General features: G+C 38.3%; 2 protein-coding genes across 3 annotated transcripts; both read right to left on the reverse strand.

Moving 5' to 3' along the window:
* Positions 1-1,455: 1,455 nt before the first annotated feature.
* sh3bp5la (SH3-binding domain protein 5-like, a) lies at positions 1,456-13,457 on the reverse strand. Its single transcript, XM_046863523.1, has 6 exons — positions 12,811-13,457; positions 12,642-12,704; positions 8,444-8,572; positions 8,103-8,261; positions 6,503-6,676; positions 1,456-4,963 (listed from the first exon to the last, which is right to left on the reverse strand). Exons 1-6 carry the CDS (start codon positions 13,072-13,074, stop codon positions 4,373-4,375), a joined length of 1,380 nt encoding a protein of 459 aa, XP_046719479.1. The 5' UTR covers positions 13,075-13,457; the 3' UTR covers positions 1,456-4,372.
* Positions 13,458-16,255: 2,798 nt separating this feature from the next.
* On the reverse strand, positions 16,256-25,544 carry mgat1a (alpha-1,3-mannosyl-glycoprotein 2-beta-N-acetylglucosaminyltransferase a). 2 transcript variants are annotated; one of them, XM_046863145.1, is made up of 3 exons: positions 25,321-25,544; positions 19,681-20,637; positions 16,256-17,720 (listed from the first exon to the last, which is right to left on the reverse strand). In XM_046863145.1, exons 2-3 carry the CDS (start codon positions 20,347-20,349, stop codon positions 17,022-17,024), a joined length of 1,368 nt encoding a protein of 455 aa, XP_046719101.1. In that variant the 5' UTR covers positions 20,350-20,637; positions 25,321-25,544; the 3' UTR covers positions 16,256-17,021. The 2 variants fall into 2 exon arrangements, with proteins under 2 accessions (XP_046719101.1, XP_046719100.1); XM_046863144.1 differs by lacking the exon at positions 25,321-25,544 and adding an exon at positions 21,663-22,433.
* Positions 25,545-26,898: the final 1,354 nt, after the last annotated feature.

Genomic DNA, 26,898 nt, shown 5'->3' on the forward strand with positions numbered 1-26,898 from the left:
TATACTCACGACTGATGAATAATTGAGGATTAGAAGATAAGATTTTGTTTCCAAATCCACTTTCTATACATAAACTATAATCTGTGCACACTGATGATTATTATGATTACATTTTCATTATCCAAGTGAAATCTTTGAGCATGTTTTTGTTCCCCTTTTTCACATGAACACTTTCTAGAAACCATTTCAAAATGGCAACAGATCTTCATTTTTGCACTAAGAAACAAATCACTGCCTTTTGCATAACCAGATGGGTCTTTGGCCTATATTAGCCCTTGTGTAAAAATCTGCACACACAAACAAAAGATCACACACACACACACACACACACACACAGGATCACGCATACAGAGCAGCTTTAAACTGAGGCTCCAGTTTCAGTTTATAAAATGAATAAGCCAGTCCTGGATGCACACTAAAACCAGAAGTGCCAGATAATGTTGTTTGGAGAAGACATCTTTTTTGTTTGCTTGTTTTCTAGCAAATCTTTCAGTTCATGATTATTGTTTTCAATACTCAGGCCCGTTCCACCATAAAAAATCCTTCCACCTAGTTCCAGCAAATATAATGGGATGTTTTTAGTTCAATATGAATCCTGTAAAAGGTTTTTAGGAAACCATTTTTTTATAATGTAATACTAAAGAACCCTTTGGGAAACTTTTATTTTAAAGGCGTATATACAGTGGCTATGTCATCACCGTCTCTCCGCAGGACCAAACAGACCTCGTTATCTCGGACTGTTCACATTCCCTCTCAAAATACATCCATCAGCAATTTCATCTTCGCTCAGGCTCCATATCAGATCTCCATACTGGTGCTCTCTCAGGGGACACATTAGGAGTCATAAGAGAAAAAAGGGGGTGAGATGTGAGAGATAAGATATTGTCATTGTACTTCCAGTTGAGGCGCACAGCTCCGCTCAGGAGAACTATCACATGACTGCTTCTGCTGGCAAAGACATATCTTTCTCTGCATTAGGGTCATCTGAAGGACAGAGATAGGGTGGGGAATGCAGGCTTTACTAGGGAGAGATCTTTAATCAAACATCTGAAACTCCAGGTTTTCACAAAGCAGGCCAATTTTCTATGTGAGCAAAATAATCAGTATGTCCAATGAATCTAATGTCTTATGACTCTCATTAGTAAAGTCCTTGTGCAGCCTATATTAATGTATTGACCAGAGATGATTTATTCTGGCTCGAATTTCTTTGAAATCAACCATTGCTTCCAAAACAGGATTCCTGTTCTATACGCTAGCTAATAATATATTATCAAAACTTAATTCTCATTATTATTGCTGCAACTAAGCATCTTTATTAATATGATTATCCAATCTAAACAATCAGATTATATCACATACTAAATGTAACGTTCTTCAGGAAAAAAGGGTTCATAACTACAACAAAAAAAAAAAAAAAAGGAAACATTAAAAGAACAATTACATGGATCAACAATATGCAGAAAAGGCTGTAATTCAATTGCAATAAGCGTACCTCTTTACATAAACTTTATGCATAATAATGTATTGTTCTTTCAGACAATGCGCATAAGCATCCATCATCTTCATGAAAAACAATTCTTACAGACGAGGGTCCACAAAATATATACACACACACACGTTATTTAAGAAAACACGAAAATCCAGCATACAGACAGCAATGACCGCTTTAAATAATCGACACGTAAAAAAAAGTTACCATTAATCAATAGTCAGCTGTATCGTAGCACATCAATTTTTAACTATCGAATATTGTACTATTTGAAATATTGTACATCAAAACTTCGGCTGCTGATTGAAAATGAACTTCTTATACGATATATTGAACAGCATGATTAAAATCAAGAAGAATGTCTCTGCAATCTACTGAGCAGCATGTCTTATAGATACACACAAACTATATTCGAATCGAAAACTGATGTAAAGGATATTACAGATCCTTTATACTGAATAATATACAGTTTAAAAGAGGATGCACTCATTTAAGGCTTTTTACATTTCTACTTTAAGGGCAGTGTGGGAAAAGGTGTACCGAAACCTATTCACAAGAAAATTAAAAATAAAAACAGGATATGAAGATAATCATGTGAATGTAGTCATCAGTGGGTCATTATTGCTTTTGAGCAGATTTAATAGGTTGTTTATTCCTATGTAGTTTGTCGGTTAAAGGTTGCAGGTAAAAAAAAAAAGGAGATATATATCTGATGTGGAAGAAATAATTCATGCTTGTAAGCTGATAAATGTAAACTGTAAATATTTCAAATAGGCTATGAAGGAGATACTGTAGCTCTGATTTCAAAAGAAAATGTTCTCAGCTTCATCATCATTCACTAATCGAAAACTGGCTTTACCACAGAATCCAATACAAAGTCAAATCGTACCACACTGTACCGTAGCGAATTCGGTTGCATTGTCTAATATTAAATTGCTTCTTATTAATTGAAACTATATGGCATAATCACTACTATCAGTCATCGGATCCTTTCTTTAAAAGACTCAAAACTGTTTCTTTTCACATGGAAGCTTGAAATTCGTACCCCTAATAAACATGCATTCAAAAATCACACTAGGATGGTTGTGAACTTTTGTAAAACAGAAATTAACTTCACCCATACAAGCCAATGTTTTGACTTTGCAGCTGGTGAAAAAAATAGAAAATACCAGCTTCATGACCTTAAGCCTGTCTGGGTTAAAGAGGTGTAAATTGGATGCAGTGGTAATTAATTTTGACGGCTGTTTATTGCTTTTTAGCAGCTGTCGTTTAAAGCGTTCGTCTAGCCTGGTGAGTCAGTTCCAGTTTGCGAATCAAAGAAATCATTTTAAAATGCAAGTTACCTTTAAAACAATGCGGTTGAACTCTGAGTATACTCCAGCTGTAATCGATATGTGCTATTTTAATACTAGATTTCACTTTTTATTAGCCAATTTTATTTATTTATTTATTTTTTAAGAGAGATGACAGGCTTGTACAGATTAAAATCAGACTTAAATAATGAACGCAGAATAAAAGTTTATGGTCAGTTTAATATTATACCCCAGTGTTCTTTGATTTATGAAAGGATTTTGATGTTCTTCCTGTAAATATCTATTAAAAAGCCAAACTGTGCTTGTGTAAAACTCCAAAATCAATCATTAAGTAATTATTACTTGGTACGGGATTTGTTTTAAGTCTAATTGCCTAAGCTTTAAGCTTAATAATCAAAGATTTCAAAAACTTTAATAATGCTACAAGATCTCCTAAAGCAGTTTTGTGTTCGGTGGTATGTTCAATTTGTTTTCATGCATTAATTCACAGTTTTGGCTGTTACTATCAGCACTAACGACAACCTCTGCCTCCCAGGGGGTCTGTGAACATCTCACCTTTCATAATATATTTCAAAGTGTGTTTGCCACTGCATTCTAATTACTTGCTGAACCGTTGCACAAAATTATACTGGGTTCAGTCTCATTAGACTGGAGCTTGCTCCATCATCATCAAGTTATTCACAAAGAAGTCTATTTCTTTCTAATTCCTCTACTGGTGCAGAGTGCAGTTCCAGGGTTAATGTTCTCACAGATGAGAAAACTGATGAAGACATGGTCAGTACTGCTCAAATGAAATTTGCAGCGGAGCAGCATTGATAACTATTTTAGTGCAGTACATTATAACTCAGTCACATGTTAGAAGTGTAATAAAATCAAGTCTGATGTATTGTGGCCTACAATATATAGCGTAAACATGTCATCCTAGTAAATGCTTAAAGTAAAATTCCCTTCAAACAAACATCAATATGAAATTGTTACTTGATTTATATGGGAGTGTGTCAGCATTATAAAAGTATGGATGATATTTGTCCTACTTTGAGAAAAGCATATTGTGAAAATGTTGCTCACAGTAACATGTAGCTGATTGTACATTACTTTTTTTCACACATCAGATATTACAAGTTCTCCCTGTGTAGTCTTGTGTAGGTTTTCTCTGAGTTTTCTGGTTTCTTTAGACCTCCCAAAACATATCTCCTATGAAAAATTGGCTCTAGGTGTAAACCGTGAGAATGTGTGTGCGAACGGTGTCCTGCGATGGACTGCCGTTCTATCCAGGATGTGTTCCTGCATTAAATGCAGTGTTGTCCAGATCCTCCACCTTATCCAGGATGAAGCAGCTACCAAAGGTGAATGATTTTTTTTTTCCTCAGTTATAAATGAATGAATTTTTCCAAATGTTAAACATTTGTTTAAAAAAAAAAAAAAACTATTAGGTGTAACTGACTGTTACTGTTATCTTTGCTGAATATTCTGATACATGTTGTATACTGTGGAAATCTCTACAAGTACCACCAATTCACCCCCTCCTTCTTAAATAGATCCAGTCATGTGAGCACAAAGTGAGCCGTACTCACAAACTCACACTCCGGTGATGTTGCTTTAAAAGCTGCTCTTGCTTCTCAAGCTCGGCAAAATCCATCTTTTTGCCCTTTTCTTTTTCCCCTTCTCCAATCTTCTCACACCTCTCTTTCCCCTTTTCCTCCTCTTCTCCAGAAAGACTAACAGAGTCGCTCAGCTGGCCGAGATGCTCAACAGAGTCGCACTTCTCCAAATCTGAAGCTATAGTTTTAAAGCTAAAAACAGAAGTGGAGTCCGATCCCACTCCAGATAATGGTCTCTGTTTTTCCCCCTTCCACCAGCCAGACTCTATATGTCTTTCCACCCACTCTTGTGTCTTAGACTCTTGGCCGTCCACCCATTCGTTTGACTTATTGCGTCCTCCACAGTGTCCACCTTCAGTTCCTGTAGTAATTACCGCCTCGGCACCTATAGGAGGACTGCGTGTTTTGAAGGATTTGTCAGATCCGTTCTCAGAATGGTCCGGTCCTCTCTGTGCATGGATCTCCTCGCTGATTTTCTCCAAGCGCTGCAGAGTGTAGGAGTAATGCTTCTTCACTTCACTCACACGTTCCTCTAACTGAGTTACCTTTAATTTGTGCTCCTGCAAATAGGATACAAAAAGTCTCAACACAGTTGGCTTGGCATGCCCAAATATGAAGGAGGAATGAGAGAAGAAAAAGTCAAATGGTTATGCAGCAAACAGGAATATACATTATATTTCCAAAAGTATTGGGTCACCTGACCTTTCCTTCTATACGTGGTTTTTTTCCAAACTGTTACCACAAAGCCGAAGTCACTCGATTATATAGCACGTCTTTAGATGCACTGTAAATTTTGCGTTCACTTAAACTTGGAAACCCAAATCTTTTCCAGCACAGCAATGCCCCTGTGCACAAAGCGAGCTCCTTGAAGATATGGTTTACATGGTAACATGTGGTTAATATGGCTTTGGAGAGGAAGATCTTGAGTGGCCTGCTAGAGAGCACTGATCTCATCCCTACTGAACACCTTTGGGATGAATTGGAACGCTGACTGCACCCCAGGTCTCCTCACCTACATCAGTACCTGCCTTTCGTAATATCCTTGTGGCTGATGAACACAAATATCCAATAGCCCATTCCAAAATCTAGTGGAACATCTTCCCAGAAGAGTGGAGGGAATTATAAGAGCAAATTGGGACTAAATGTGGAATGCAATGCTCAAAATCACATACCATACTTATAACCAGGTGAACCAATACTTTTGGAAATATAGTGTATTTACCAGAACAGCCATTCCCAAACAACATGCATCTTAATGCAAATAATAGAACAAGAACACAAACTCTGAAGCACCATATTTTTTGCGTTTCTTTATTCTCCTCTTCTCTATTTCTGGACACTACCTGTGCTATCTAGTGCTTGACTAGTTTTTCCACAGCATATACATTATGTATAGAAATAGGAATTTGCACTACATGACCAAAGTTTTGGGAACTCCTGACAAACACACTCATATGTGTGAGCATGATGAAAATCTTACATTCAGACTCCTACACATTATAATAGCTTCCACTCTTCTCAGAAGGCATTTCTTCCAGGTTTTACCTCTTTTGCAAATGGTTGGTGGGCATTAGTAAAGTCATTAGTAAAGTCAGGCATTGATGAAAGGGGTGACAAACCCTGGGACCCAGTCTGTGTTCCAGTTCATCGGGAAAAATGGGATTCAAGTCAGAGCTCTGTGCAGAATATTTGAATTTTTCCAGACTTGTCAAACCATATCTTCACAGAGCACACTTTGTACACAGGGGTATTGTCATGCTCAAACACGTTTAAGCCTCTTGGTTCCAGTGAAGGGAAGTCATAAGCTACAGCAAAAACATCCTATAAAATTGTGTGTTTGCAGAAAAACCACATAAGTGTAACACCAGGTGTCTGTATACTTTTGACCATATAATGTGCTTGTGTGCCAGATAATTCCAGCATTTAACAGGTGGGTGGGTATTTATTTTAAGGTCATAATAGGAAGACTTTGTCTATACTTATTTTCTACATTTTGTTTGTTTCTAATCATTGTGATTCTCATTAACCAGTGTATTCCAGTCAGGATCTTGTATATATAAATCTCACTGTCAGTATTCCAAGCATTAACACATACTGACCTCTAATACAATATTAAACTGGACTTTGAGTTCGAAGTAAGGCTTCGACTTGATAATGGTCCGCTTGAGGGATTTCTGGAGGATCTGTACTCGAGCCTCGGCTGCCTGACACAGCTGGGTAACCCGCATGTGCTCTCGTTCACTCCGCAGTCGCTCGTCCTCGGCCTCGTTCACCTGGCAGCGAAAGCAAGAAAAACAGACCAGGGTTTCACCTTGGTAATTCTCAACAGGGGAGAACAGAAACATCTACGACCAGGGAATTAAGCACGGACACACAGTGATTTAGAAATGATCAGATAGCGTTCGACCACACAGAAGAAGAAGAAGATCGGGCTATTTTTGTCGAGCAGCACGACTGCAGAGGCGATAGTGGTGACTTAATATGGGTTTACGTTCCTGTTTATAATCGCGGTCATGGTTTCATTTCGACACGCATACACAGAGTCATTAAACCTTATCATGATACCCACAAGCTGTCACTTTCCCTGAAACAAGTGCAATGTTTTTCTTTCATTCTATATTATCACTACCTGAGCTGTCGCTATTTTAATTAGCATATCAATTTCAGATCACCTTGTCTGGAATGAAAATTTGCTCCTGTATATAGTGCTACAATGGGGCACAAATGACCCCCAGCCCAGCCATGAATTAAACATTTTCATCTAATCATGAACGGATAGTGTTGGAGCAAATCCGGTGCACACAAAATGCACTGAATTAAAAATGTGCTACAAATTAATAGGATCAGCTCCAGAAGGTTTTACCCAGCCATAGTGATGTGTAACTAGAAGTCTAAAACGCTATTTATACTCACTGGCTTGTGTTACGTTTTGTCACGCTTACACAGTGTTGACTGCATTCTTATACAGCGCTGATTAATTATGAGCGATAACTGTAGGCTTCCGGATTATCGAGAATAAGCGTGTTCAGTGGTATAAAAACAATCTTCTCCTTGTGTCATGATGACAGCTGGCAGACTTCCCACACACAACTCGGTTTATTCGCATTTCGCACAGTAGAAAGGTCCAATTACAATGTCTACGGAAAGCAGACGCAGCTGTAAAAGAGGTGTTTCTCTGTTAATCTTTCTTTAAACAACTGCTAATATACTTTCCCTCATCACGTGTTTCCAAACTCATTCTTCACGCAGCCAAGGGGAGACATAAAACCATAAGATCAGGGCTTAATTATGGGTAGATCTGGACTTTGGACAAAATAACATGGGTATATAATAGGGCTGTATGATGATTATAATATCTCTATTAGAATGCTGCACAATATTCTGAAATATTGTGAACAGTGTCCGTATTTTGTAATAATTATTAATAAAATATTAATATAATATATATAATAATATATTAATTATAAATTTTTGTATGCTAGTTTCTTATTATATTAGAATTATAATTTTATTAGATTGCTTTCAATATTATTTCTCTTTTTTGTATAAACAGGAAGAGTTTCAAATGCAACCCTGCTGTTTAATTCATCATTATCCATATTATGTATTGAAGAAATACGAAATAGGTTTTCATGTGACACCGTTTGTCATATTGCAATATACTCTATTAAAAGGTAGTGTAGATTTTAGGGCCCATACCTTAGCAGTGGCATGATTAAGCATCTCTTGCCAGGTTTGATCCAGAGTCTTATCTGCACCAAGGCCCTGTTCAGCCACATACACCATCTCCCGTGCAGCCGTGTGCATAGAAACGGCCCTCTCGTATCTAAGCGCAGCCTTCTGGGTCTCCTGCTGGGCCTAAGAGGTGCATAACAAAATCAGAAAGCATTAAGTGAAACAGGGCCAAGCTGAGTAGGAGTAATCAAATGATAAAGCAATCTGTCCTAGATGATATTTTAGCTTTGCTAAACGACTCTGATCACTGAAGCTTGTTCTAACAGATTTATAATTCACAGAGACATCATTAACAATACAAGTACCTCTTTAGCTAATCTCCGTGCCTCATAGTAAGGTCTGGCTTTCTCAATGCAAGAGCCCAGTTGAGAGCTCAGTGCATTGAGCTTCCTGGCAGAATCAGTAAATATTTTTCTGTAGCTTGACCTCTCTTCCTAGAAAGCAAAAAAAAGATATAAAAAGAAATGAGTCATACATAATCATATGTGCAATGTTTGATCTGCATGTTTTGGAAATCTGTTTATTCCATACTGTATGACTAACACCATTAGTTTCCATGGTGAAAGAATAAATACATAACATCAACAACTCAAGCAGTGCATACAGTTTTCAGTTAAACATTGTAGCGCATTCAAAGAAATAATAAAGACTTCCTCAGAAGGCATAACCGCACTGTACCTCTCACTGGAATTTCTAAAACATTCGAAGGATCCGCCACCGGCATTATACCACATTTCAACTTGTAAAGCTTAAAGTAAAAAAAAAATAATAATTTACTGACAGTTTTTATATACCTGGTGAAGGCAACCAATTTTGAGAGTAAATTATAGACATACACACAGACCTCTGGACTATTAAGATAGACCTTTATTCGAAATTTCTGTTACAGCAGCAAAAATGTGCAAATATATAAAACAAAGTAGAAACATAATGCAGTATATACACAACACAATGTATAAATACAAAAGAAGAAAAAGAGACCACGAATAAGTAGTTCCGCTATCAAACATTTTGCATGGTATACAATTATTGCTATTGCACGTGTATTGCTTAAAAAGAAAACGTTGTTATTGTTATTATTGCACAGTTAAACACAAGAACAGTGTGCATGATGGTGACTGGTTCACTGGGAGCAGCTCTGATTGTCTAATAGCAAAGTCTAATAGCAGCAGGGAGAAAAGACCGTCTGGATCGCTCCTTCAGACACTTAGGATGTAACAGTCACTAAAGGAGCTGCTCAGAGATAAAACTGCCTCATACAAAGGGTGAGAGTCGTTCTCCAGCAATGATGATAGTTTAGCTACCATCCTGCTTTCTCCCACCTCCTGTACGGTGTCCATCCCCAGGACTTAGTTGGCCTTCTGATCAGCTTGTTCAGTCTCTTCCTGTCTGCAGTAGAGATGCTGCTGCACCAGCAGAAGATGGCTGAGGCCACCACAGAGTCAAAAAAAGGTCTTGAGTAGCTCTCCCTGCACTCCAAAAGACCTTAGTCTTCTCAGCAAAAAGAGTCTGCTCTGCCCTTTCTTATAGATTGCCCCAGTATTGTCTGTCCAGTCCAGTTTGCTGTTCAGATGAACACCCAGGTATTTGTAAGAGTTCACTCTTACAATGTTCTTTCCCTGAATGTTCACTGGTGATAATGAAGCTTGTTTGTGTCTACGGAAATCCACCACCAGTTCTTTGGATTTCCCCGTGTTTATCTGGAGGCAGCTTTTTTTTTTTTTTACAATTTTACAATGGTGTGTGGTTTTTTTCTGTTTTGTAGGTGATGTTCTGCCTCTATTTTTGAGCACTGCTTCCAGGGTTCAGGGTTTAACTTGGGTTTTCCCCCAGGCGGATGAACGATGACAGGGTTTTTACCTGAGTGCACATGCAAGACTGCAGGGCTACAGACTTTAGCAAAACCACAATTAGGCCATTGGAAATTCTAAAACGCTACGTAATTTGCTTTGATTGTGATACACACATTACTTTCACCACGCACATGTTCAAGTTCATCAACCAACATGGCAAAAAATAAATAAATAATAAATTTTATATATATATATATATATATATATATATATATATATATATATATATATATATATATATATAAAATTAGATATAATACAGTGGAACCCACTTATCTCGACCTCGGTTAACTCGCCAACCCTATTAAGTCGGCGTTTTTGAAGTGGAACCGCCAAATTCTCGCTATGTCTTAGCATTTTTTAATCGATTATGTCGATTTTTTATGTCGCCAAACCCTAATATCTCGAGCACAAGGGGGGGCAAATTTGCCACTTAACGTCGGTTATGTCAGGAATCCCCCTGTCACGCCCCCTTCGGCGGCGGCATTCCCCGAAGCACCCTGCTTCTTCTCGCACGGAGCTCGTCGCAGTCATGCTGATCACACACACCAGACTCTCATTCACTCACTCATCCCATCTCCTAATTAAGCCCCTCACCTCCACACACTCGCGGTCCGTTATTGTTTGTGCATGATCGTATGTGTTGGTTCATGGCGGTCTGTGTAATCGCGCTGTTGTGTAAAAAACCTCCAAAAACACAAGCATTAACATTCTCATTTAATAACGCCCATCATGTACATGAAGAAATTTCAAGCACGTTAATATATTGCCGCCATATTGGTTTTCGTTTATCTCGATCATCGGTTATCTCGACGCTTTTTGGCGTCCCCTAGGCCGCAGACATAACCGGGGGTTCCACTGTATATATATATATATATAAAATTTGACCTCACAAAAGCTGACATCATTCTTTATTACACAAAAAACAGGAAGATACCTCGGACACATTCACATTTCCAAGAGACACGGTTGCCAGTATCTTATTTTAAACTAAAACTTATTCCACAGTAGCAAACCCACCTCGGCGTACAAGAAAGTGTAAAATATCACCAAGAATCTTTTGACATTTAAACAGATCAACTGAAATAAAATGCATGTTACTGCCAAAGACTGATTTTGCTCCTGATGAAGGCAAACTACACAACAGTAACAACATTACACAAGCATGGACCTCATTCCTGGACACCTCACAACACTCCACTATAAAAAATAAAAAAAAAACACACAATAAATGTCAACTGTAACATGCAAAATGCTACTTAAAAAGGCGTATATAGAGCCATGAAAGAATGTGTTATAAAGTGATAAAGCTAAAAGGCATGTGTAAAAGGAAACAGACTTGACAAAACACACACCATTTCCATGCTCCAGCATGAAGGCAGGTCAACTGGGAGACTTGACCACGTGCCTGGCTTCATGGATTCTCTGTAATACCAATTTATAGGAAAAGCTTAGGACAAGCAACCATCCAAGACAAGCTAAAATTTTTTTGGGATCTGTCAAGAAATCTCCTTGTCCATCTCAGTCCCCCAAGAAGCTCCACAAAATACTAATATTGGGAATTGGATCATTTTGCAGATGGACAGGAGTCCATCCCTCCATCTTCTCAACACACTCTCCTCACTAGTCAACACATTTCCATCTCCATTTTATATTGCTCTAAACTGCAACACATCCTTCCCAGCTCGGTCCCTCTGCCTCGCCAATCGATACAAATCCTTTTCTCCTTCCTTAGTGTCCAACTTTTCATACAGCTCCTCATATGCATTTTTCACATTCCTCTCCTTAAGGCCATACCTACCCATCACCTCCTCATCACCTCTGTTCCCTTCACCTACATGCCCACTAAAGTCTGCCCCAATCACTAATCTTTCATTCCTAGGTCCACCTTCTACCACTTAATCTAACTCACTACAGAATTTTTCCTTCTCCTCCATCTCACAAACCACTTGTGGAGCATAGGCACTGATGACATTTTTTCATCAACCCTTCAACTTCCAGCTTCACGTTCATCACCCTATCAGAAACTCTCCTCCCCTCCACTACACTCTTACTGTACTCTTCCTTCAAAATCACCCCTTCACAATTTCTCTTTACATTCACACCATTATAGAACAGTTTAAACCCACCTCCAATGTTCCTGGTTTTACTCCCTTTCCACTTGGTCTCCTGAACACACAACATATCTACCTTTCTCTTCTCCATCACATAAGCTACCTCTCTCCCTTCACCAGTCATAGTACCAACATTTAAAGTATCAACCCGAACCTCCACTCTCCTGCACTGCTCCTTTCCCTGCCATCTCTGTAGTCATCTTGCTCCTCTCCTTCTCCTCCTTTGGCCAACAGTAGCCCAATTTCCACCGCTACCCTGTTGGCTAACGATGCCTGTGGCGGTCGTTGGTAACCCGGGCCTCGACCGATCCGGTATGAAATTCTGATTTGTGATCCGCATATTTGATTCGCCGCATGTTTTTATGCTGGATGCTCTTCTAACATGACCCTCCCCATTTATCCGGGCTTGGGACCGGCACTAAGAGTGCACTGGCTTGTGCACTCTTCTGGTCCAACATCATGCTTCGCTTTTACTATGATTTAGAACTAGAATTTAAGTTTCACACACATATAAATTGGCGTAGCACTTCAGTTACCTCTAGTTTCAGCTCCAGCTGGTTGATCTCCTCACTGGCTTCATTCAGATGCTCCAGCTCCTCCTGGATGAAGAGCAACAGTATCAGCTATCAAGGACTAAATCCATCCAGTGTCTCCAAGATGCTGAACATATAAACATGGCAGAATCGAGGAGCATTCCTCTGTTACCTGTATTCTGGGGTCCAGCTCCTCATCTGCTTCCTGTTGTTGTTGTTGATGGTGGTGGTTATGATCTTGCACTTCACACGATTCAGTCTCTTCTATTTTCGCAGACTCTCCATCAACATCTCTGTCTTTACAGTGCAAACCACAATCTTCTATTCTTTCTCCAAGACCTTTTTCACAATTTTCTGGTCTTTGGACAGCCAGAGAGCCGGGAGGATTCTCTCTCAAGCCTGTCTGCTCCATCTCCACCTCTATCTCCACCTCCATCTGCGTCCCCAGCCCTGTGTAGAATACAATACCAATCGATACCAAACTACTTATCTAACTGGATAAAATGATCATGAAGCTTTAATATCGATTAAAGTCAGTTGACTGCAGCTACAGCAGCAGAAGCAGCGCTAATAAATGTCTGGTTTCTCCTTCTAGCAGCCCAATGCTAACCAACTGACTTATCAACATGGTTTCTAAATCCGACCACCACCATTAATAGCCCTCCAACGCGACTGAACTCTCCACATAATAAACACAGTGGAAAATCACACTAGATAGATAAATTATAATGATAATTATTATAGTAATGTCTGCACACTCTGTCAGCAACGCTCGCTAAAGGGAGGAATCAAAAGTAACACATTTGAAAACGCGTAGGTGTGCGGGGGCAGCTCGGCTTCCGTAGACCGATGACGAACGATGACGCGTTTGACTTGGGTCACGAATTCATAAATAAATAAATAAATAAATAAACAAACAAACAAACAAAAAATAAATAAAATAAAAGAAAGAAAGAAAGAAAGAAAGAAAGAAAGAAAGAAAGAAAGAAAAGAAATTAATAAAAGAAAGAAAGAAAGAACGGCAAAAGTAAGAAAGAAAGAAAGAAAGAAAGAAAGAAAGAAAGAAAGAAAGAAAGAAAGAAAGAAAGAAAGAAAGAAAGAAAGAAAAGTGGTTAAAAACAAATAAATAAACAAATGAATGAATGAATGAAAGAAAAAGATATGTGGTTAAAAACAAACAAACAAACATACAAATAAATACATATATAAATAAATATATAAAAGAAAGAACGAACGAAAGAAAGAAAGAAAGAAAGAAAGAAAGAAAGAAAGAAAGATTGTTAATGAACAAACAAACAATAAATACATGAATAAAATAAAGTGTGGAAGGTAATTAAATAAATATATAAAAGAAAAAGTAAGAATGAAAAAAATTAAGAAATGTGGTTAAAAACAAACAAAAAAAATACAATAAAATAAGTGTGGTAGGTAAATAAATAAATACATCAAAGAAAGAAAGATTAGTTAATAAACAAAGTAATAAAGAATAAATAAAATAAAAATTTATTTTATATGTGTATAGTCAATGTTACTATGGAATGACATGTTTGGGCCTGGCAACTCATTTCTTTCTCTTCCCTCACTCTTTTTTTCTGATTTAGAAAGACATTAAAATGCCGTTTGTCATGTTCCTGAGGAAACTCCTTGCAGAAAAATCTTTGTTGTGAACAGCTACAAGGTGGTGAAACCCAGCCAGAGCTGCTCAAGCTGGCACCAATGTTATTTTCCATCACCCTCATTGACTGGATTAATCAATAAACATTTTCAAGTGTACGGATTGTGCTTAAATAATTTAAAATGCATTTTTCATCATGCCGGCCTTCCAAATTTCTAACCACTGACTGTTACAGAGCACTGAGACTAACAGGTCCCTGTTGAAATGATCTTTGGACTGGTGGCTCATTCTCAGTTTATTATTGGTTACCTTGATGTTTTTGTACCGTTGCAGGTAAACAGTATTGTTCAGCATTTAAACCAGGGGTGAACAGAGAAAGTGTTTGAATCAGGGGTCCAATCTTTTCCACAAAGGGCCAGTGTGGGTGCATGTTTTCATTCCAACAAAGCAAGTCCACACCAAATTCTACCTGTGTAAATCTAATGATTTTTATTAACGGCTATCAGTTGTGACCTGTGATTGGTTGGATTGAAAACCTGGACCCACACCGGAACTTTGTGGAAAAGATTAGACCCCTGATTCAAACACTTTCTTTGTTCACTTACTTAGACTTACCTGCCTTTTTCATGTGCCTCTAGATATAAAGACAACTTGTTTTTTTCCATTTGAGGTTGTGTGCTATAGCCCTTCATCAGTATCCTGTCCTGAACTCTGCTGGCTGTATATTTTAGCTTCGTGGACCGAGTAGGGTTTTTCTCATACAAGTGACACACGTTGTCATGTCATTTGTGGTTGCTATAAAAAAAGTTGTTCTACAGGCTACTGAATTGTGTACTTATTTTTTCACACTTGTTTTTGAAAATCTGCTTTTGGTGGAAAAAACAAACAAACATTGAAATCTATTGTGTTTTTTGTTTTCACCAAAGCAACTGACACCTGAAAATAAAACCAAGAGAGACTGGAATGACAGCTTCAACTCTTCTAGGAGTAAGAACTAGACAATAGGACCTTTTTTAGGAATTGTTCCCACAATGTTGGAAACAGCATTGTCTAAAATGCCTTGGTATGCTGAAGCATGAAGATTTCTCTCACCCATCAGACTGGCAAACAGGAAAAGCTTGATTGGTGACTTAGTCACAGAACATATTTCCACAACTCCACAGTCCAGTGGTGGGGTGTTTTACACCACTTCATCCAATGCTTCACATTGTACTTAGTAAGGCTGTAATGGTGTATGTATTCTTACTAAATTCTTTCAGTACAGGGTTTTCAGTTCGGTACCTGTGAAATAAAATGCAATCCTTTTTACGTGCAGAACATAATTAACCCCTGAGTTCCATTCAGGAACATATTAAATGATGGACCGCAAGTTTGTTTAGTCTCTGCTTCACACTTTGTGCGCATTTTTAAAATAATTATTATTAAACTTGAAAAGATACACAACAATGCCATGAGTATATATATATATAAAAAAAACTATCTAGACTTAGTGCACTGTCACTGTGGCTACTCACTCCGTACCGGAAATATGATTTGTTTTGTGCATGCATGAAAACGCTACAGAATTCATAGCACTAGCGTTAGCCGTATATAATATAATTAATATAATTAAGTATACTGTGTTCATTTGATTTATTCTATTATATTGTTTATAAAATATTATTTTATATATTATGTAACCAAGTAGGCTTTTTATTTTAAATTGTTTAAAAATGTTCAAACTGTTCAAATGTTGGTGATCACAAATGTTAATAATAAAATGTATAAAAAAAAAAAAAGACAAGCAATTTTATGTTTTGCGTTTCTTCCCCATAACCGTACCGAAATTAAACTGAACCGTGACTTTTGTGTACCTTAAACACCTAGTAATCACTGATGAATCCATTCCATGAAGTTACAGCTGCACAGAATTTGTGCTGATATAAATGCCATTTCACAATGATACCACTTACAGTTTCACAGAATGTGGAATATCGAACAGGAAAAAACATTTCACAACAGATTGCATGGCTATGTGCTTGGATTTATACATCTGATTGAAGCATATGAATTTAATCAATAAAAAGTGCATCCTGATACTATTGTGCATATATATGACGATACACAGATATACAGAGACCATCAGTTAAAAGTTTGAACCGTGTTTTCTTTATTTTTCCCTACATATTAAATCCCCAAATTTGCAGTATAACACAAGTCTGTGATCAAATCTATTAGTCAGTGTTCTCTAACAAACAGATTAAAATGCTACACATTTTACCCGAAAACAAGACAATAAATCCGCCACCGTTTAAACACCACTTTTACATATAATTTTTAACAAAGCTATCAAAGTTTTTAAGGCACTTAAAACTTCAGTTTGCAAAGTGACTGGTGAATAAAGAATAGTCGCATTAAGACTCTGATATTAAAAAATAAAGATCAGTATAGTTAATTTCGATGGCAACTTGGTGTGACAATCCCCAAAAAAAATCAATATATTAAACACTGAAGGTATATATTCGTCTTTCTTCGATAAAAAAAAAAATTAGCATTGACCTGAGATAGGAAAATCAACTACTCTAAAATGTGCTCTTTGGTCACGTGTCATTTTTAACCTAATTTCTCCAATTCTGCTGCTTATTTTGAGGTTTCTCGATTATGTGCTGCACAGTGAACATTTCCAAATATAGGCCAAAAATGTGAATAGATGCCAAACACATTTGCACCATAATATGTACAATATGATTCGTACTGACCACAGATCCCCCACCCTACTTCAGATTTTTTCAACTCCAGCTTGGATCATACTTTGTCCAGCCAACAGGTGGCGCTACATAAATCCGTTTTCCTTGTGAAAAAAAGCTGACAACACCTCGATACCCAGCTCTTGGCACTCCAGACTTCAAGTCATCCATGATTCCAAAACTCTGTGCTAGCATTTTAAAACTCTGTGCACTAGAATACTGCAGCCGAAACGGGCCAGGCCCAGACAGCTTCCCGTTTTTCAGGTCCTCTACTGCCACGGCAGGAGAGCTGTAAACCTCCTTCTCAAAAGCCTGATCATATTTACTCTGCTCTAAATAAGACAAATCTTTCTCTGTAAAAGGCACAAAATCTGTGTTGAGTTTGATGAAGCGGAGATACTTGTCATAGAACTGACCCAAACTCACGCCCTTGCGGCCAAATGTCAAAGTTCTAGAAATTTCTGGACGAATGCACGATCTGTCTTTGCGCTGATCGGGATGCCGCATCCAGTCGTCCCAAAATGAGGCTGGCCACTTTGGCTCAAGCTCGAGCCAGACCTCTTTCAGCAGCATCCAACCAAGCCCAGGGAAAAAGTCTGTCCTATATAAGAGGCTCGATTTTGAGGGATCGACATATCCTTCCCTGCCGTTGTCATTCCAGGCAGACACGCACCACAGGGTTGGATCGGATTTCAGTAAAGAGTGTAGGGCTTTAAAGTACTCAAAGAAGTCTGGGGCCACCTGAAATGAGAGGAAGAAAAAAAAGCAGGTCAGATACATGACAAAATGAAGGCAGCAGCAATCTAATCTGTACTAGTGGCCCAGAGATATAATGGCTGTCCAATAAAATCAGATTCTATTAAGGTTAAAGTACCTGTATATGCAGATAAAGCACTGATAATGTCCCTAGAAATGTTCCACAGAAAATCATTAAGGGTAAACTATACACATTCAGGACAGTATTCTACCTTGATTACACTAACTGACCTCTTTATTAGGAACACACGTACACCTGCGCATTATTGCGCTTGTGTCATCTGGCAGCACTATTACTGATAAATATCACAGATACAGATTTAGTTCAAATCACACAAAAAAATATGACTTTGACAGTTTCCTATGGTTGAGTATTTAAACTTTCTTTCGGCTTCTCCCATTAGGGGTCGCCACAGCGGATCCTCCGCATGTTTTAATTTGGCACGTTTTTACGCTGGATGCCCTTCCTAACGCAACCCTCCCCATTTATCCGGGCTTGGGACCGGCACCAAGAGTGGCTGGGGTTGGTTCCCTGACCGGGGATCGAACCCGGGCTGCAGCGCACATCCTAACCAATAGACCACCAGGGAACAGTTGAGTATTTAAAGACTCAAAAAAAACCTGACGATCTCCTGAGATTTTCACACAGTCTCAACTAACGATTCGCATAGCGATGCATAGCCAACAATACCATTCATTAAAGATACATATGAAGAAGCTACCGACGTGCCACACAATTCGCCCCATTACGATGCAGAGGGATCCGATTCGATTTGATTCAACACAATGCGATTCGATGGAAAAAATATCTAATGCAATGCAATTGAATATAACAAAGAAGTCAGCAGGCATTTAAGAACTAACGGCCCTTTCACAAAACAAGGAGAAATCTATCTACAAATAAAATATTGGCCTCAAATGATTGGTCACTTTCTAAATAATAAAAGTGTAGCGCATCTACTAATAAGTGCATAACAATAATGCGTCTTTTACCTACAAATGCCGACTTGTATCTGATGCTTTCATTTAAATCGGAGCGTCACATCGTTTATACCAACGCATAGATCCGAATAATTGAATCCTACCATTTCTAGACTCAACAGATCATATTCAACAGTTTTTTAATGACCCCATGCCCAAAACACAGTCCTGCTTTTGTAGCCCATTCACCTCAACATACTGTGCATTCCGACATGTTTTTCTGGTTGGTGCTGTTGTAAAGAGTGGTTATTAAATGTGTAGCTTGAACCGGTTAGGTCATTCTCATCCATAAGGTGATGGTCTCGTCCATAAGGTCTAAGGTTTCCAACCATAGAGCTGCTGTTATTCTTTTCCGAATTCTATGTGAACTCAATGCATGTCAAAATTCCATGAGAATATCAGCATGTGAACTACTCCTACCTCCCTTTCTGGGCCCAGCAACCATTTCACACTCAGAGTAAGCCAGATCACATTTTCTCCACATTCAGGTGTACGTTGTCTACACTAACTAAAGGTTATGACATGTATTTGCATGATTGAATGCATTTCCTTGTTGCCATATAATTGACCTATTGATTAAATGCACAAAAGCAAAAAGTGTTCCAAATGAAGTGGTCAGTGTGTATGCATACATTATGTTAAGGTAAACCACATATAAAGTATATTATACTCTTAAAGAGTCTTTACATAAATTAGCTTTAAGATAACCAGTGCCTTATTATAGGTAAGAATTGAGCGTTTTTCCCTTGAGGGTTTGGTTATTGCATTAACACCTGCTTGTTACATAAACCACAGTTCCTTCTAAAATAAGCAGGTTCATACACACAACAGCCCGATGTTTTTTTGACACACACAAAAAAAAAATATATATATATATATATATATATATATATAAACTTTATAACCGTTATGTGATCGCTGATTTATGACTTTGAACTAAATAGATAAATAAGAGAATCTTTACCTCCAAATCGTCCTCCACGATGATGGCAGCAGAGTAGGAGAAGGTGTTAAACACCTGGTTTAAAGCCCAACGATAGTGTCTTGAGATTTTGTAGTAACCCTGGAACTTAATATGTCCTGCAGACACTGGGATCTCCGATAAATCAGGCTGTTTAATGTGAGTAAGCTTACTGCCGTATGAGGCGATAACGTCAGCGGTCTGCGTATGTCCACAGTCCTGGCTCACAATAATGGGGAAAAGTTCAGGTGATGGCCGGTACTTAATGAGTTTGTCCAGGCACCGTGTTACCGTGACTCGGTTACACGCCATGACCAAGATGGGAATAACCACACGGGAGGACAGCTGTTTACTGCTCACATCTGTAAAATTCTTGCTATCTAATCTACTTCTGAAAGCCGTGCTGTTTTTTTTAAGTTCCTCCCACAGTGACTTGTGGCTCTGGATTTGGAGAAGGATTTTGTTCTGGGATTCGAGCTCCGTTTCGAAAGCACCGATTAACTGAAGCAAGTTCTCTATGACATTGCTGCTTTGTGCATTTTGTTCCGATGAAAATGATATGCCTTCTTCGTTAACAGGAGTTCGTCCCAAGAGAACAAATATAAGAAGGGCATTCCAGGCAATGAACAACAAAGTGCCACATATAATTAAAGAACCTTTCTTGCGCCACATGGCTAGAGTGGACCTTTGTGTGTCAGGAAAGTGAATGATATGATAAACAGGGTGTCGTAGAGGTGCAACTTCTTACTAACCAAAGCATAAGGCAGGATGTTAAATATCCTGAATATAATATACATAAATATTGTTAAATGTTTGGCTAGGAGGATCAGTGAATCGTCTGATAGAAATCAGAAAAAGTGGTGCTGTGATGAAGGTGGAAGGCAAAGAAGCACATTTTTTTTCATTGGTCCTTTGATGAGCTGGTGATTTTCAGGCCAAAATCCAAGGACATAAAGGTGACTGTAAGAAAAACAAGGGTTTATTAAAACCTAATTATTATAATTTTTTTATATATTATATATATGCATGCAGATGTTAAATTAACATATCACCAAAAGCAGCATTTTTATAGCTCAAATGTAGTACTGTTGTGTACGCAATTATTATGCAATGTATGCAAGTAATATGATATGTATTTTCCATAACACCTATAAACATTACTCATATGAAGCTAAAGTGATGGGGTTGATCTTTGAGTAGATAATCATGAGCAGATATTGATATTCAGCCGATCTGAAATCTGATCTGAACTGCTTCGGTTACACTGCCTACAAGCTATATATTATATTTAACTATTACAGCTAAATAATATAAATTATAGCTATACATTTATATTAAATTTAAACCCAATATTTTTAACTAAACCAATAAACAGTTTTATCTAAAAAAAAAAAAAAAAAAGGTGAAAAGCATGTTTTTCTTTATATAAATGAATAAAGACTATAGATCCATGACCTTTTAATGGGAAGCACAAGTTACTTTCATTGCTGGAGTAGTTTTATTTACAATCATATTCCTCTTTATTTCTACACAATAACCCTGCAGTGCTGGAAGTGTGAAAGCAGCAGGTTGCCTACCAATCTGTAGATATCACTGTTCCTGAACATACTTCTAGATCATTAAAGATCCAGGGCAGTTTTTACTTATTCAGGTTTTTATGTAGTTTCAGGTTTAACTTCAACTTAACTGAAAAGCCCAAACTGCTTTGAATTATATTTCCCTTAAGATCTTATAGTTGTGTCAAAAAGCTTCAATATAATCCATTAGGTCGGACAAAATGAATCATCTGAGATCAATTTGTATATTAATTTAAGATCATTTTCATGGCAGGTTGCCTAACCTGTAGATATCACCCTTCCTGAACATACTTATAAGATCAATAAAGCACACTTTTTCACTGTTTATTAGTAATAAAAGTATATTTGGTGCCAGTTGATCAATATTGTCCAAATTACCTCCAGCCTCAAGTCATTACATTCACTTACATGATGAGTCCAGTCGCACCCCATTCTGCTCCATTTCTCTCACTGAAGGTGGAAAAAAGTGAACGAAATATTTAGAATATACTGTAAACCAACATTCTCTAGTTGACCTCTCAGAAGATTGTTTGCTTTTCCTATTCTCTCTTTCTTTTTTTCTTGTTTTTAATTTTCAGACTATAAGAGCTGCTTCTCGGTTCGTTGACGACACATTCGTCGGTTTACTTCCGGATGTCGCTACATGTCGGAAGTCCCGCCCACTTTCACCTTCACCGAGACAGGAAAGCTGTAAACTTCAGTAATCCAGCGGGGGTGCCAAAACTTTGAAGCTATGGAACTTTAAACTGTGAAAGGCCAAAATCAAACTTGATTGAGGGTCGCGGGTTGAAAAATATTGTTGCATTTCACCAAACTGTATTATAAAAAAAAAATTGTCCAAAAGTTGCCAAGTCCCCTCATTTATGATTTCATAATACTTTATTCATTACTCAAATTACTTGTTATGAATTACACTAATTACTTTATTCATTAATGTAATGAATAAAGTATTGAATAAAGAATTAAGTGTAGGCTTACACACACACACATATAAATATATATTTGTATGCGTGTGTGTTTATGTGTATTATGTAAAAAATTATGTAAAAGTTTACTTCACAGCTTACATTTGTTCATGAAACTGGAAATCTGCTCACATAAGTAGGTACTGTTAAGGTTTTTTGCAGCCTAAAACACAAAATCATCTTCTTTCAGCTTCTCCCGTTAGGAGTCGCCACAGTGGATCATCAGACTCCGTCCTCAGCATTCTCCCACCGATATACCCCATGCCCCTCTACTGCACATGTCCAAACCATCTCAATCGCACCTCCCTCAAGTTGTCTCCAAAACGTCCTGCATGCGCTGTCCCTCTAATAAACGTATTTCTAATCCTGTCCATTCTCATCACTCCCAACGAAAACCTCAACATCTTCAGCTCTGCTACCTCCAGCTCCACCTCCTGTTTTTTACTCAGTGCCACTGTCTCTAAACCATACAACACCGCAGGTCTCACCACAGTCCTATAAACTTTCCCTTTCACTCTTGCAGATACCCTTCTATCACAAATCACTCCTGCTATCACTCTTCTCCACCCACTCCACCCTGCCTGCACTCTTTTCTTCACTTCGCTAACACACACTCCATTACTTTGCACTGTTGACCCCTGGTACCTGAACTCCTCCACCTTCTCCACCTCTTCTCCCTGCAACCGTACCCTGTCTTACTCCTACTGACTTTCATTCCTCTTCTCTTCAGCACGTACCTCCACCTCTCTAGGCTCTTCTTAACCTGCTCCCTACTCTCACCACAAATCACAATGTCGTCTGCAAGCATCATAATCCACAGAGACTCCTGTCTGACTCCTGTCCTGTCCGTCAACCTGTCCATCACCATTGCAAACAGAGACGATCCTTGATAAAGTCCAACCTCCACCTTAAACCAGTCTGTCATTCCTACTGCACACTTCACTGGTGTCACACTGTCCTCATACATGTCCTCCACCACCCTCACATACTTCTCTGCCACACCTGACTTCCTCATACGATACCACAATTCCTCTCTTCACCCTGTCGTACGCTTTCTTTAAATCCACAAACACACAATGCAACTCCATCTGACCTTCTCTATACTTCTCCATAAACATTCTCAAAGCAAATAAGGCATCTGTAGTGCTATTCCTCGGCAAGAAACCATACTGTTGCTCACAGATGGTCACCTCTTCTCTCAGCCTGGCTTCCACTACTCTTTTCCATATCTTCATGGTGTGACTGATCAACTTAATTCCCCTGCAGTTACTGCAGGTCTGCACATCTCCCTTATTCTTAAAAACCGGTACCAGCACAATGCTTCTCAATTCCTCAGGCATCCTCTCACCTTCCAAAATCTTGTTGAACAATCTCGTTAAAAACTCCACTGCCATCACTCCTAAACATCTCCATGCTTCTTCCGGTATGTCATCTGGTCCTACTGACTTTCCACTCTTCATCCTCTTAATCAATGCTCACATACCCTCCTTTCTAATCCTATCCACTTCCTGCTTCACCAACTCCACACCATCCACCCTTCTCTCTCTCTCTCATTTTCCTCGTTCACCAAAATTCCCCCTTTACCTTCTCTTCACCTTCTCCTCACTAGTTAACACATTTCCATCTCCATTCTTAATTGCTCTAACTTGCAGCACATCCTTCCCAGCTCGATCCCTCCGTCTGGCCAATCAATATAAATCCTTTTTTCTTTCCTTATTGTCCAACTTCTCATACAAGTCCTACTTCTCCTTGGCTTTTGCTACATTCACTTTCTTCCGCACCTCCTTGTATTCCTGCCTACTATTCTCATCACTCTGTTGATCCCAATTCTGTTTTGCCAACCTCTTTCTTCTAATGCTTTCCTGCACTTTCTAATTCAACCCCCACATCTGTTTGTCTACCTTTCTATTTCCAGATGCCACACCAAGTACCTTTCTAGATGTCTCCCTTATCACTTTTGCAGTAGTTGCCTATTCTTCAGCACCTCCAATGTTCCTGGTCTTACTCCCTTTCCACTTGGTCTCCTGAACACACAACATATCTACCTTTCTCCTCTCCATTATATCAGCTATTTTTCTCCCTTTACCAGTTATAGTACCAACGTTTAAAATACCAACCTGAACCTCCACTCTCCTACACTTCTGCTTTACCTGCCATCTCTGTAATCATCTTCCTCCTCCTTCAGCCAACATTAGCCAAATTTCCACCGGTACCCTGTTGTCTAACGATACCTGTGGCAGTCGTTGGTAGCCCGGGCCTTGACCGATCCGGTATGAAAGTCTGATTCGTGATCCGCATATTTGATTTGGCACATGTTTTACGCCTGATGTCCTTCCTAACACGACACTCTCCATTTAACTGTGCTTGGGACTGACACTAAAAAACAGCACTGGCACTCGCTTGTGCAACACTAATGGCTGGGTCAGCCTAAAACACAAAATATGATGTGTTAAATTGTTAAAGTGTTAAATTAGAAATAAATATCTGTCCATTTGGGCACGCTATGCAGGCCATAGAACAGTGGCACCAGTAAAATATAGCCAAAACATTGTCAAATTTTTTTCATTTGCTTTGAGTCATAATTAAGTAAATTTTATTAAACATCTGTAGAAACATATTTAGTAAAAAAAATATTTGATTTCTAAAACTTTAATAAACCGTGTTGTTATTTTAGCATTCATGCCAGATGTTTCAGGTTCTAAGACTCTGGCTTTAGCCTTCATTCCACAGTGACATGTCCATGTCCACTCATCAGGTTTTTCTGCAGTCACACCAACAAGATCAATAGAATTAGCCTGGTACAAAATTATGTAGTAATACCTGCAGAACAACTATGAGAAAAGCTGTGTCACACAGTGCAAAGCTATGGTGATACTAAGCCATAAATCATTACTAATACAATGTTTGTTTGTCAATATCACAAATAATGTGCTCAGCGCCAATATAATTGTGCAGCCAAATCATGTATTTTATATAAATCTGCACATGCACACCAATGTACAATCCTGTAATCAAAATCATTATCCACTAATATTTGTTATGTTTGCTAAATTTGGTATGTAGAAATCTGTTCAAATGTGGAATTGATCAAAGAAACTCACCAAAACAAGCCTGTGATCTGATGATAAAAGAGAATCCTTGCCTAACAAGGAAGCTGAAAGCACACAGTTCTCTAGGATATCTTTCTATGTTGAGACTAAAAAGCCTAAACCTGTTTCAGTATTACAATTTCCCTGTGTACAAAGTGAAGTCTGGAAACACATTTTCCAAGGCTGGAGTGAATGAACTCAAGAGTCCTGCCCTCAATTCCACTGAACAAACTCGGGATGAAATTATATCACCAAAGGTGGAACAAGTCAATATTAATGCAATGTGAAATACCACATTTAGGGCCATATGGTGTATATTGTATGTGACCTAAAGACCTACAAAATACAATCTCTAACTCAGTATCATAGTTACTTAAATCAGGGGGTCTAAGTCCAGTTCTGGACAACACAGCTGACAAATTTGGATTTTTTAAGTCAGGAAAAGTTTGACATCATGAACAGCATCAGACTGAACTGGAAGCATTGATGGCTTTTTAATTTTTAAAAAAAAACTTGTTTTACAACTTAAAGCTTATTTTTCATTAATAATGAATTGTATTAATTCTATAATGTTTTGTAAATGATATGAATCCTGCCAAACAAACGCGTTTAATAATGAATTGCTGCTTTGAGTGCACGTGTGCGACACCTGCTGGTAAACCGAGTGTGGTGCGGTTGAGGACCTCGCAACTTTCACAAATCAGAAATCTCCTGCAATAAGATCATGCACATTAAAAAGACATTTCTTAAACTTTAAATTAGATTTTTTCATATTGTTTTAGTCCCTCCTTGCTCCCAAAAACGCGAAGCTCTGCCCATAATTCAAATTAGTCACGTGATTCATCGCCTGACTGGCGTTCTTGACATGCACTTGAACAGATCATCACACCGTTTACACCTTTACGTCAACACTATGTTTGACAGGTAATAAATGTCCACAAAAGTTCAGCTAAATTTTGTATGTAAATGTGGGAAGTCAGTTAGGCTTTCACGGCATTGTTACATTTCTATAAAGAGCCAATGCTTTCACGTTATACTGTAGGTATAAATATATTGTCAAGAATGTTTGAACTATGATCCTCTGCCAGCCTTTATGTTTACTGTCCACATATTTATTCAACTTCAGTAATGTCTTTACTTTGGCCAGGAGGAAAGGTGGGATTCACCCCAGATGATACTGTATGCCAGTCCATCAAAGGGTAGCACTCATACACACACCACTGATACATACACACACAGGACAATTCAGTGTAGGCCTCCCGGACGTTTTTTGGATATTGGAAGTTTGAACAAACAGTAACTCAAGCTCAGGATTAAACCAGGGACCCTAAAGCGATGAGGAAGCAACACTAGATGTTGCACCACCCATCACTATGACTATAAACCACTTTTTAAAAAATGGATCAGCTTCTCTTCTATTCTTCTACAGTCTAATGGCAATATGTGAAAGACGATAATTAAGATTGGGAAAAATTGCAGAGATCTGGTAGCCCAAAAGAAATGAAATAAAACAGTGATTAGCATCCTTTCACATGAGCTCAATCAAGTAAAAACAAATATGTAATTTTTTCTTTTTTTATTGTAGTTAAT

Source organism: Silurus meridionalis, chromosome 12 (genome assembly GCF_014805685.1).
Source record: "Silurus meridionalis isolate SWU-2019-XX chromosome 12, ASM1480568v1, whole genome shotgun sequence".
Classification (NCBI taxonomy): domain Eukaryota; kingdom Metazoa; phylum Chordata; class Actinopteri; order Siluriformes; family Siluridae; genus Silurus; species Silurus meridionalis.

What these genes read in the sequence shown, in the direction of transcription:
- mgat1a (XM_046863145.1), bottom strand. Translation starts at nt 20,349, where the DNA reads ATGTGGCGCAAGAAAGGTTCTTTAATTATATGTGGCACTTTGTTGTTC. An exon ending in TCGTGGAGGACGATTTGGAG is followed by an intron (nt 17,721 to 19,680) that starts GTAAAGATTCTC and finishes CTCTCATTTCAG; the next exon opens with GTGGCCCCAGACTTCTTTGA.
- sh3bp5la (XM_046863523.1), bottom strand. Translation starts at nt 13,074, where the DNA reads ATGGAGGTGGAGATAGAGGTGGAGATGGAGCAGACAGGCTTGAGAGAG. An exon ending in AGCTGGAGCTGAAACTAGAG is followed by an intron (nt 8,573 to 12,641) that starts GTAACTGAAGTG and finishes TTTGCTTTCTAG; the next exon opens with GAAGAGAGGTCAAGCTACAG. An exon ending in TTAATCATGCCACTGCTAAG is followed by an intron (nt 6,677 to 8,102) that starts GTATGGGCCCTA and finishes TTTCGCTGCCAG; the next exon opens with GTGAACGAGGCCGAGGACGA.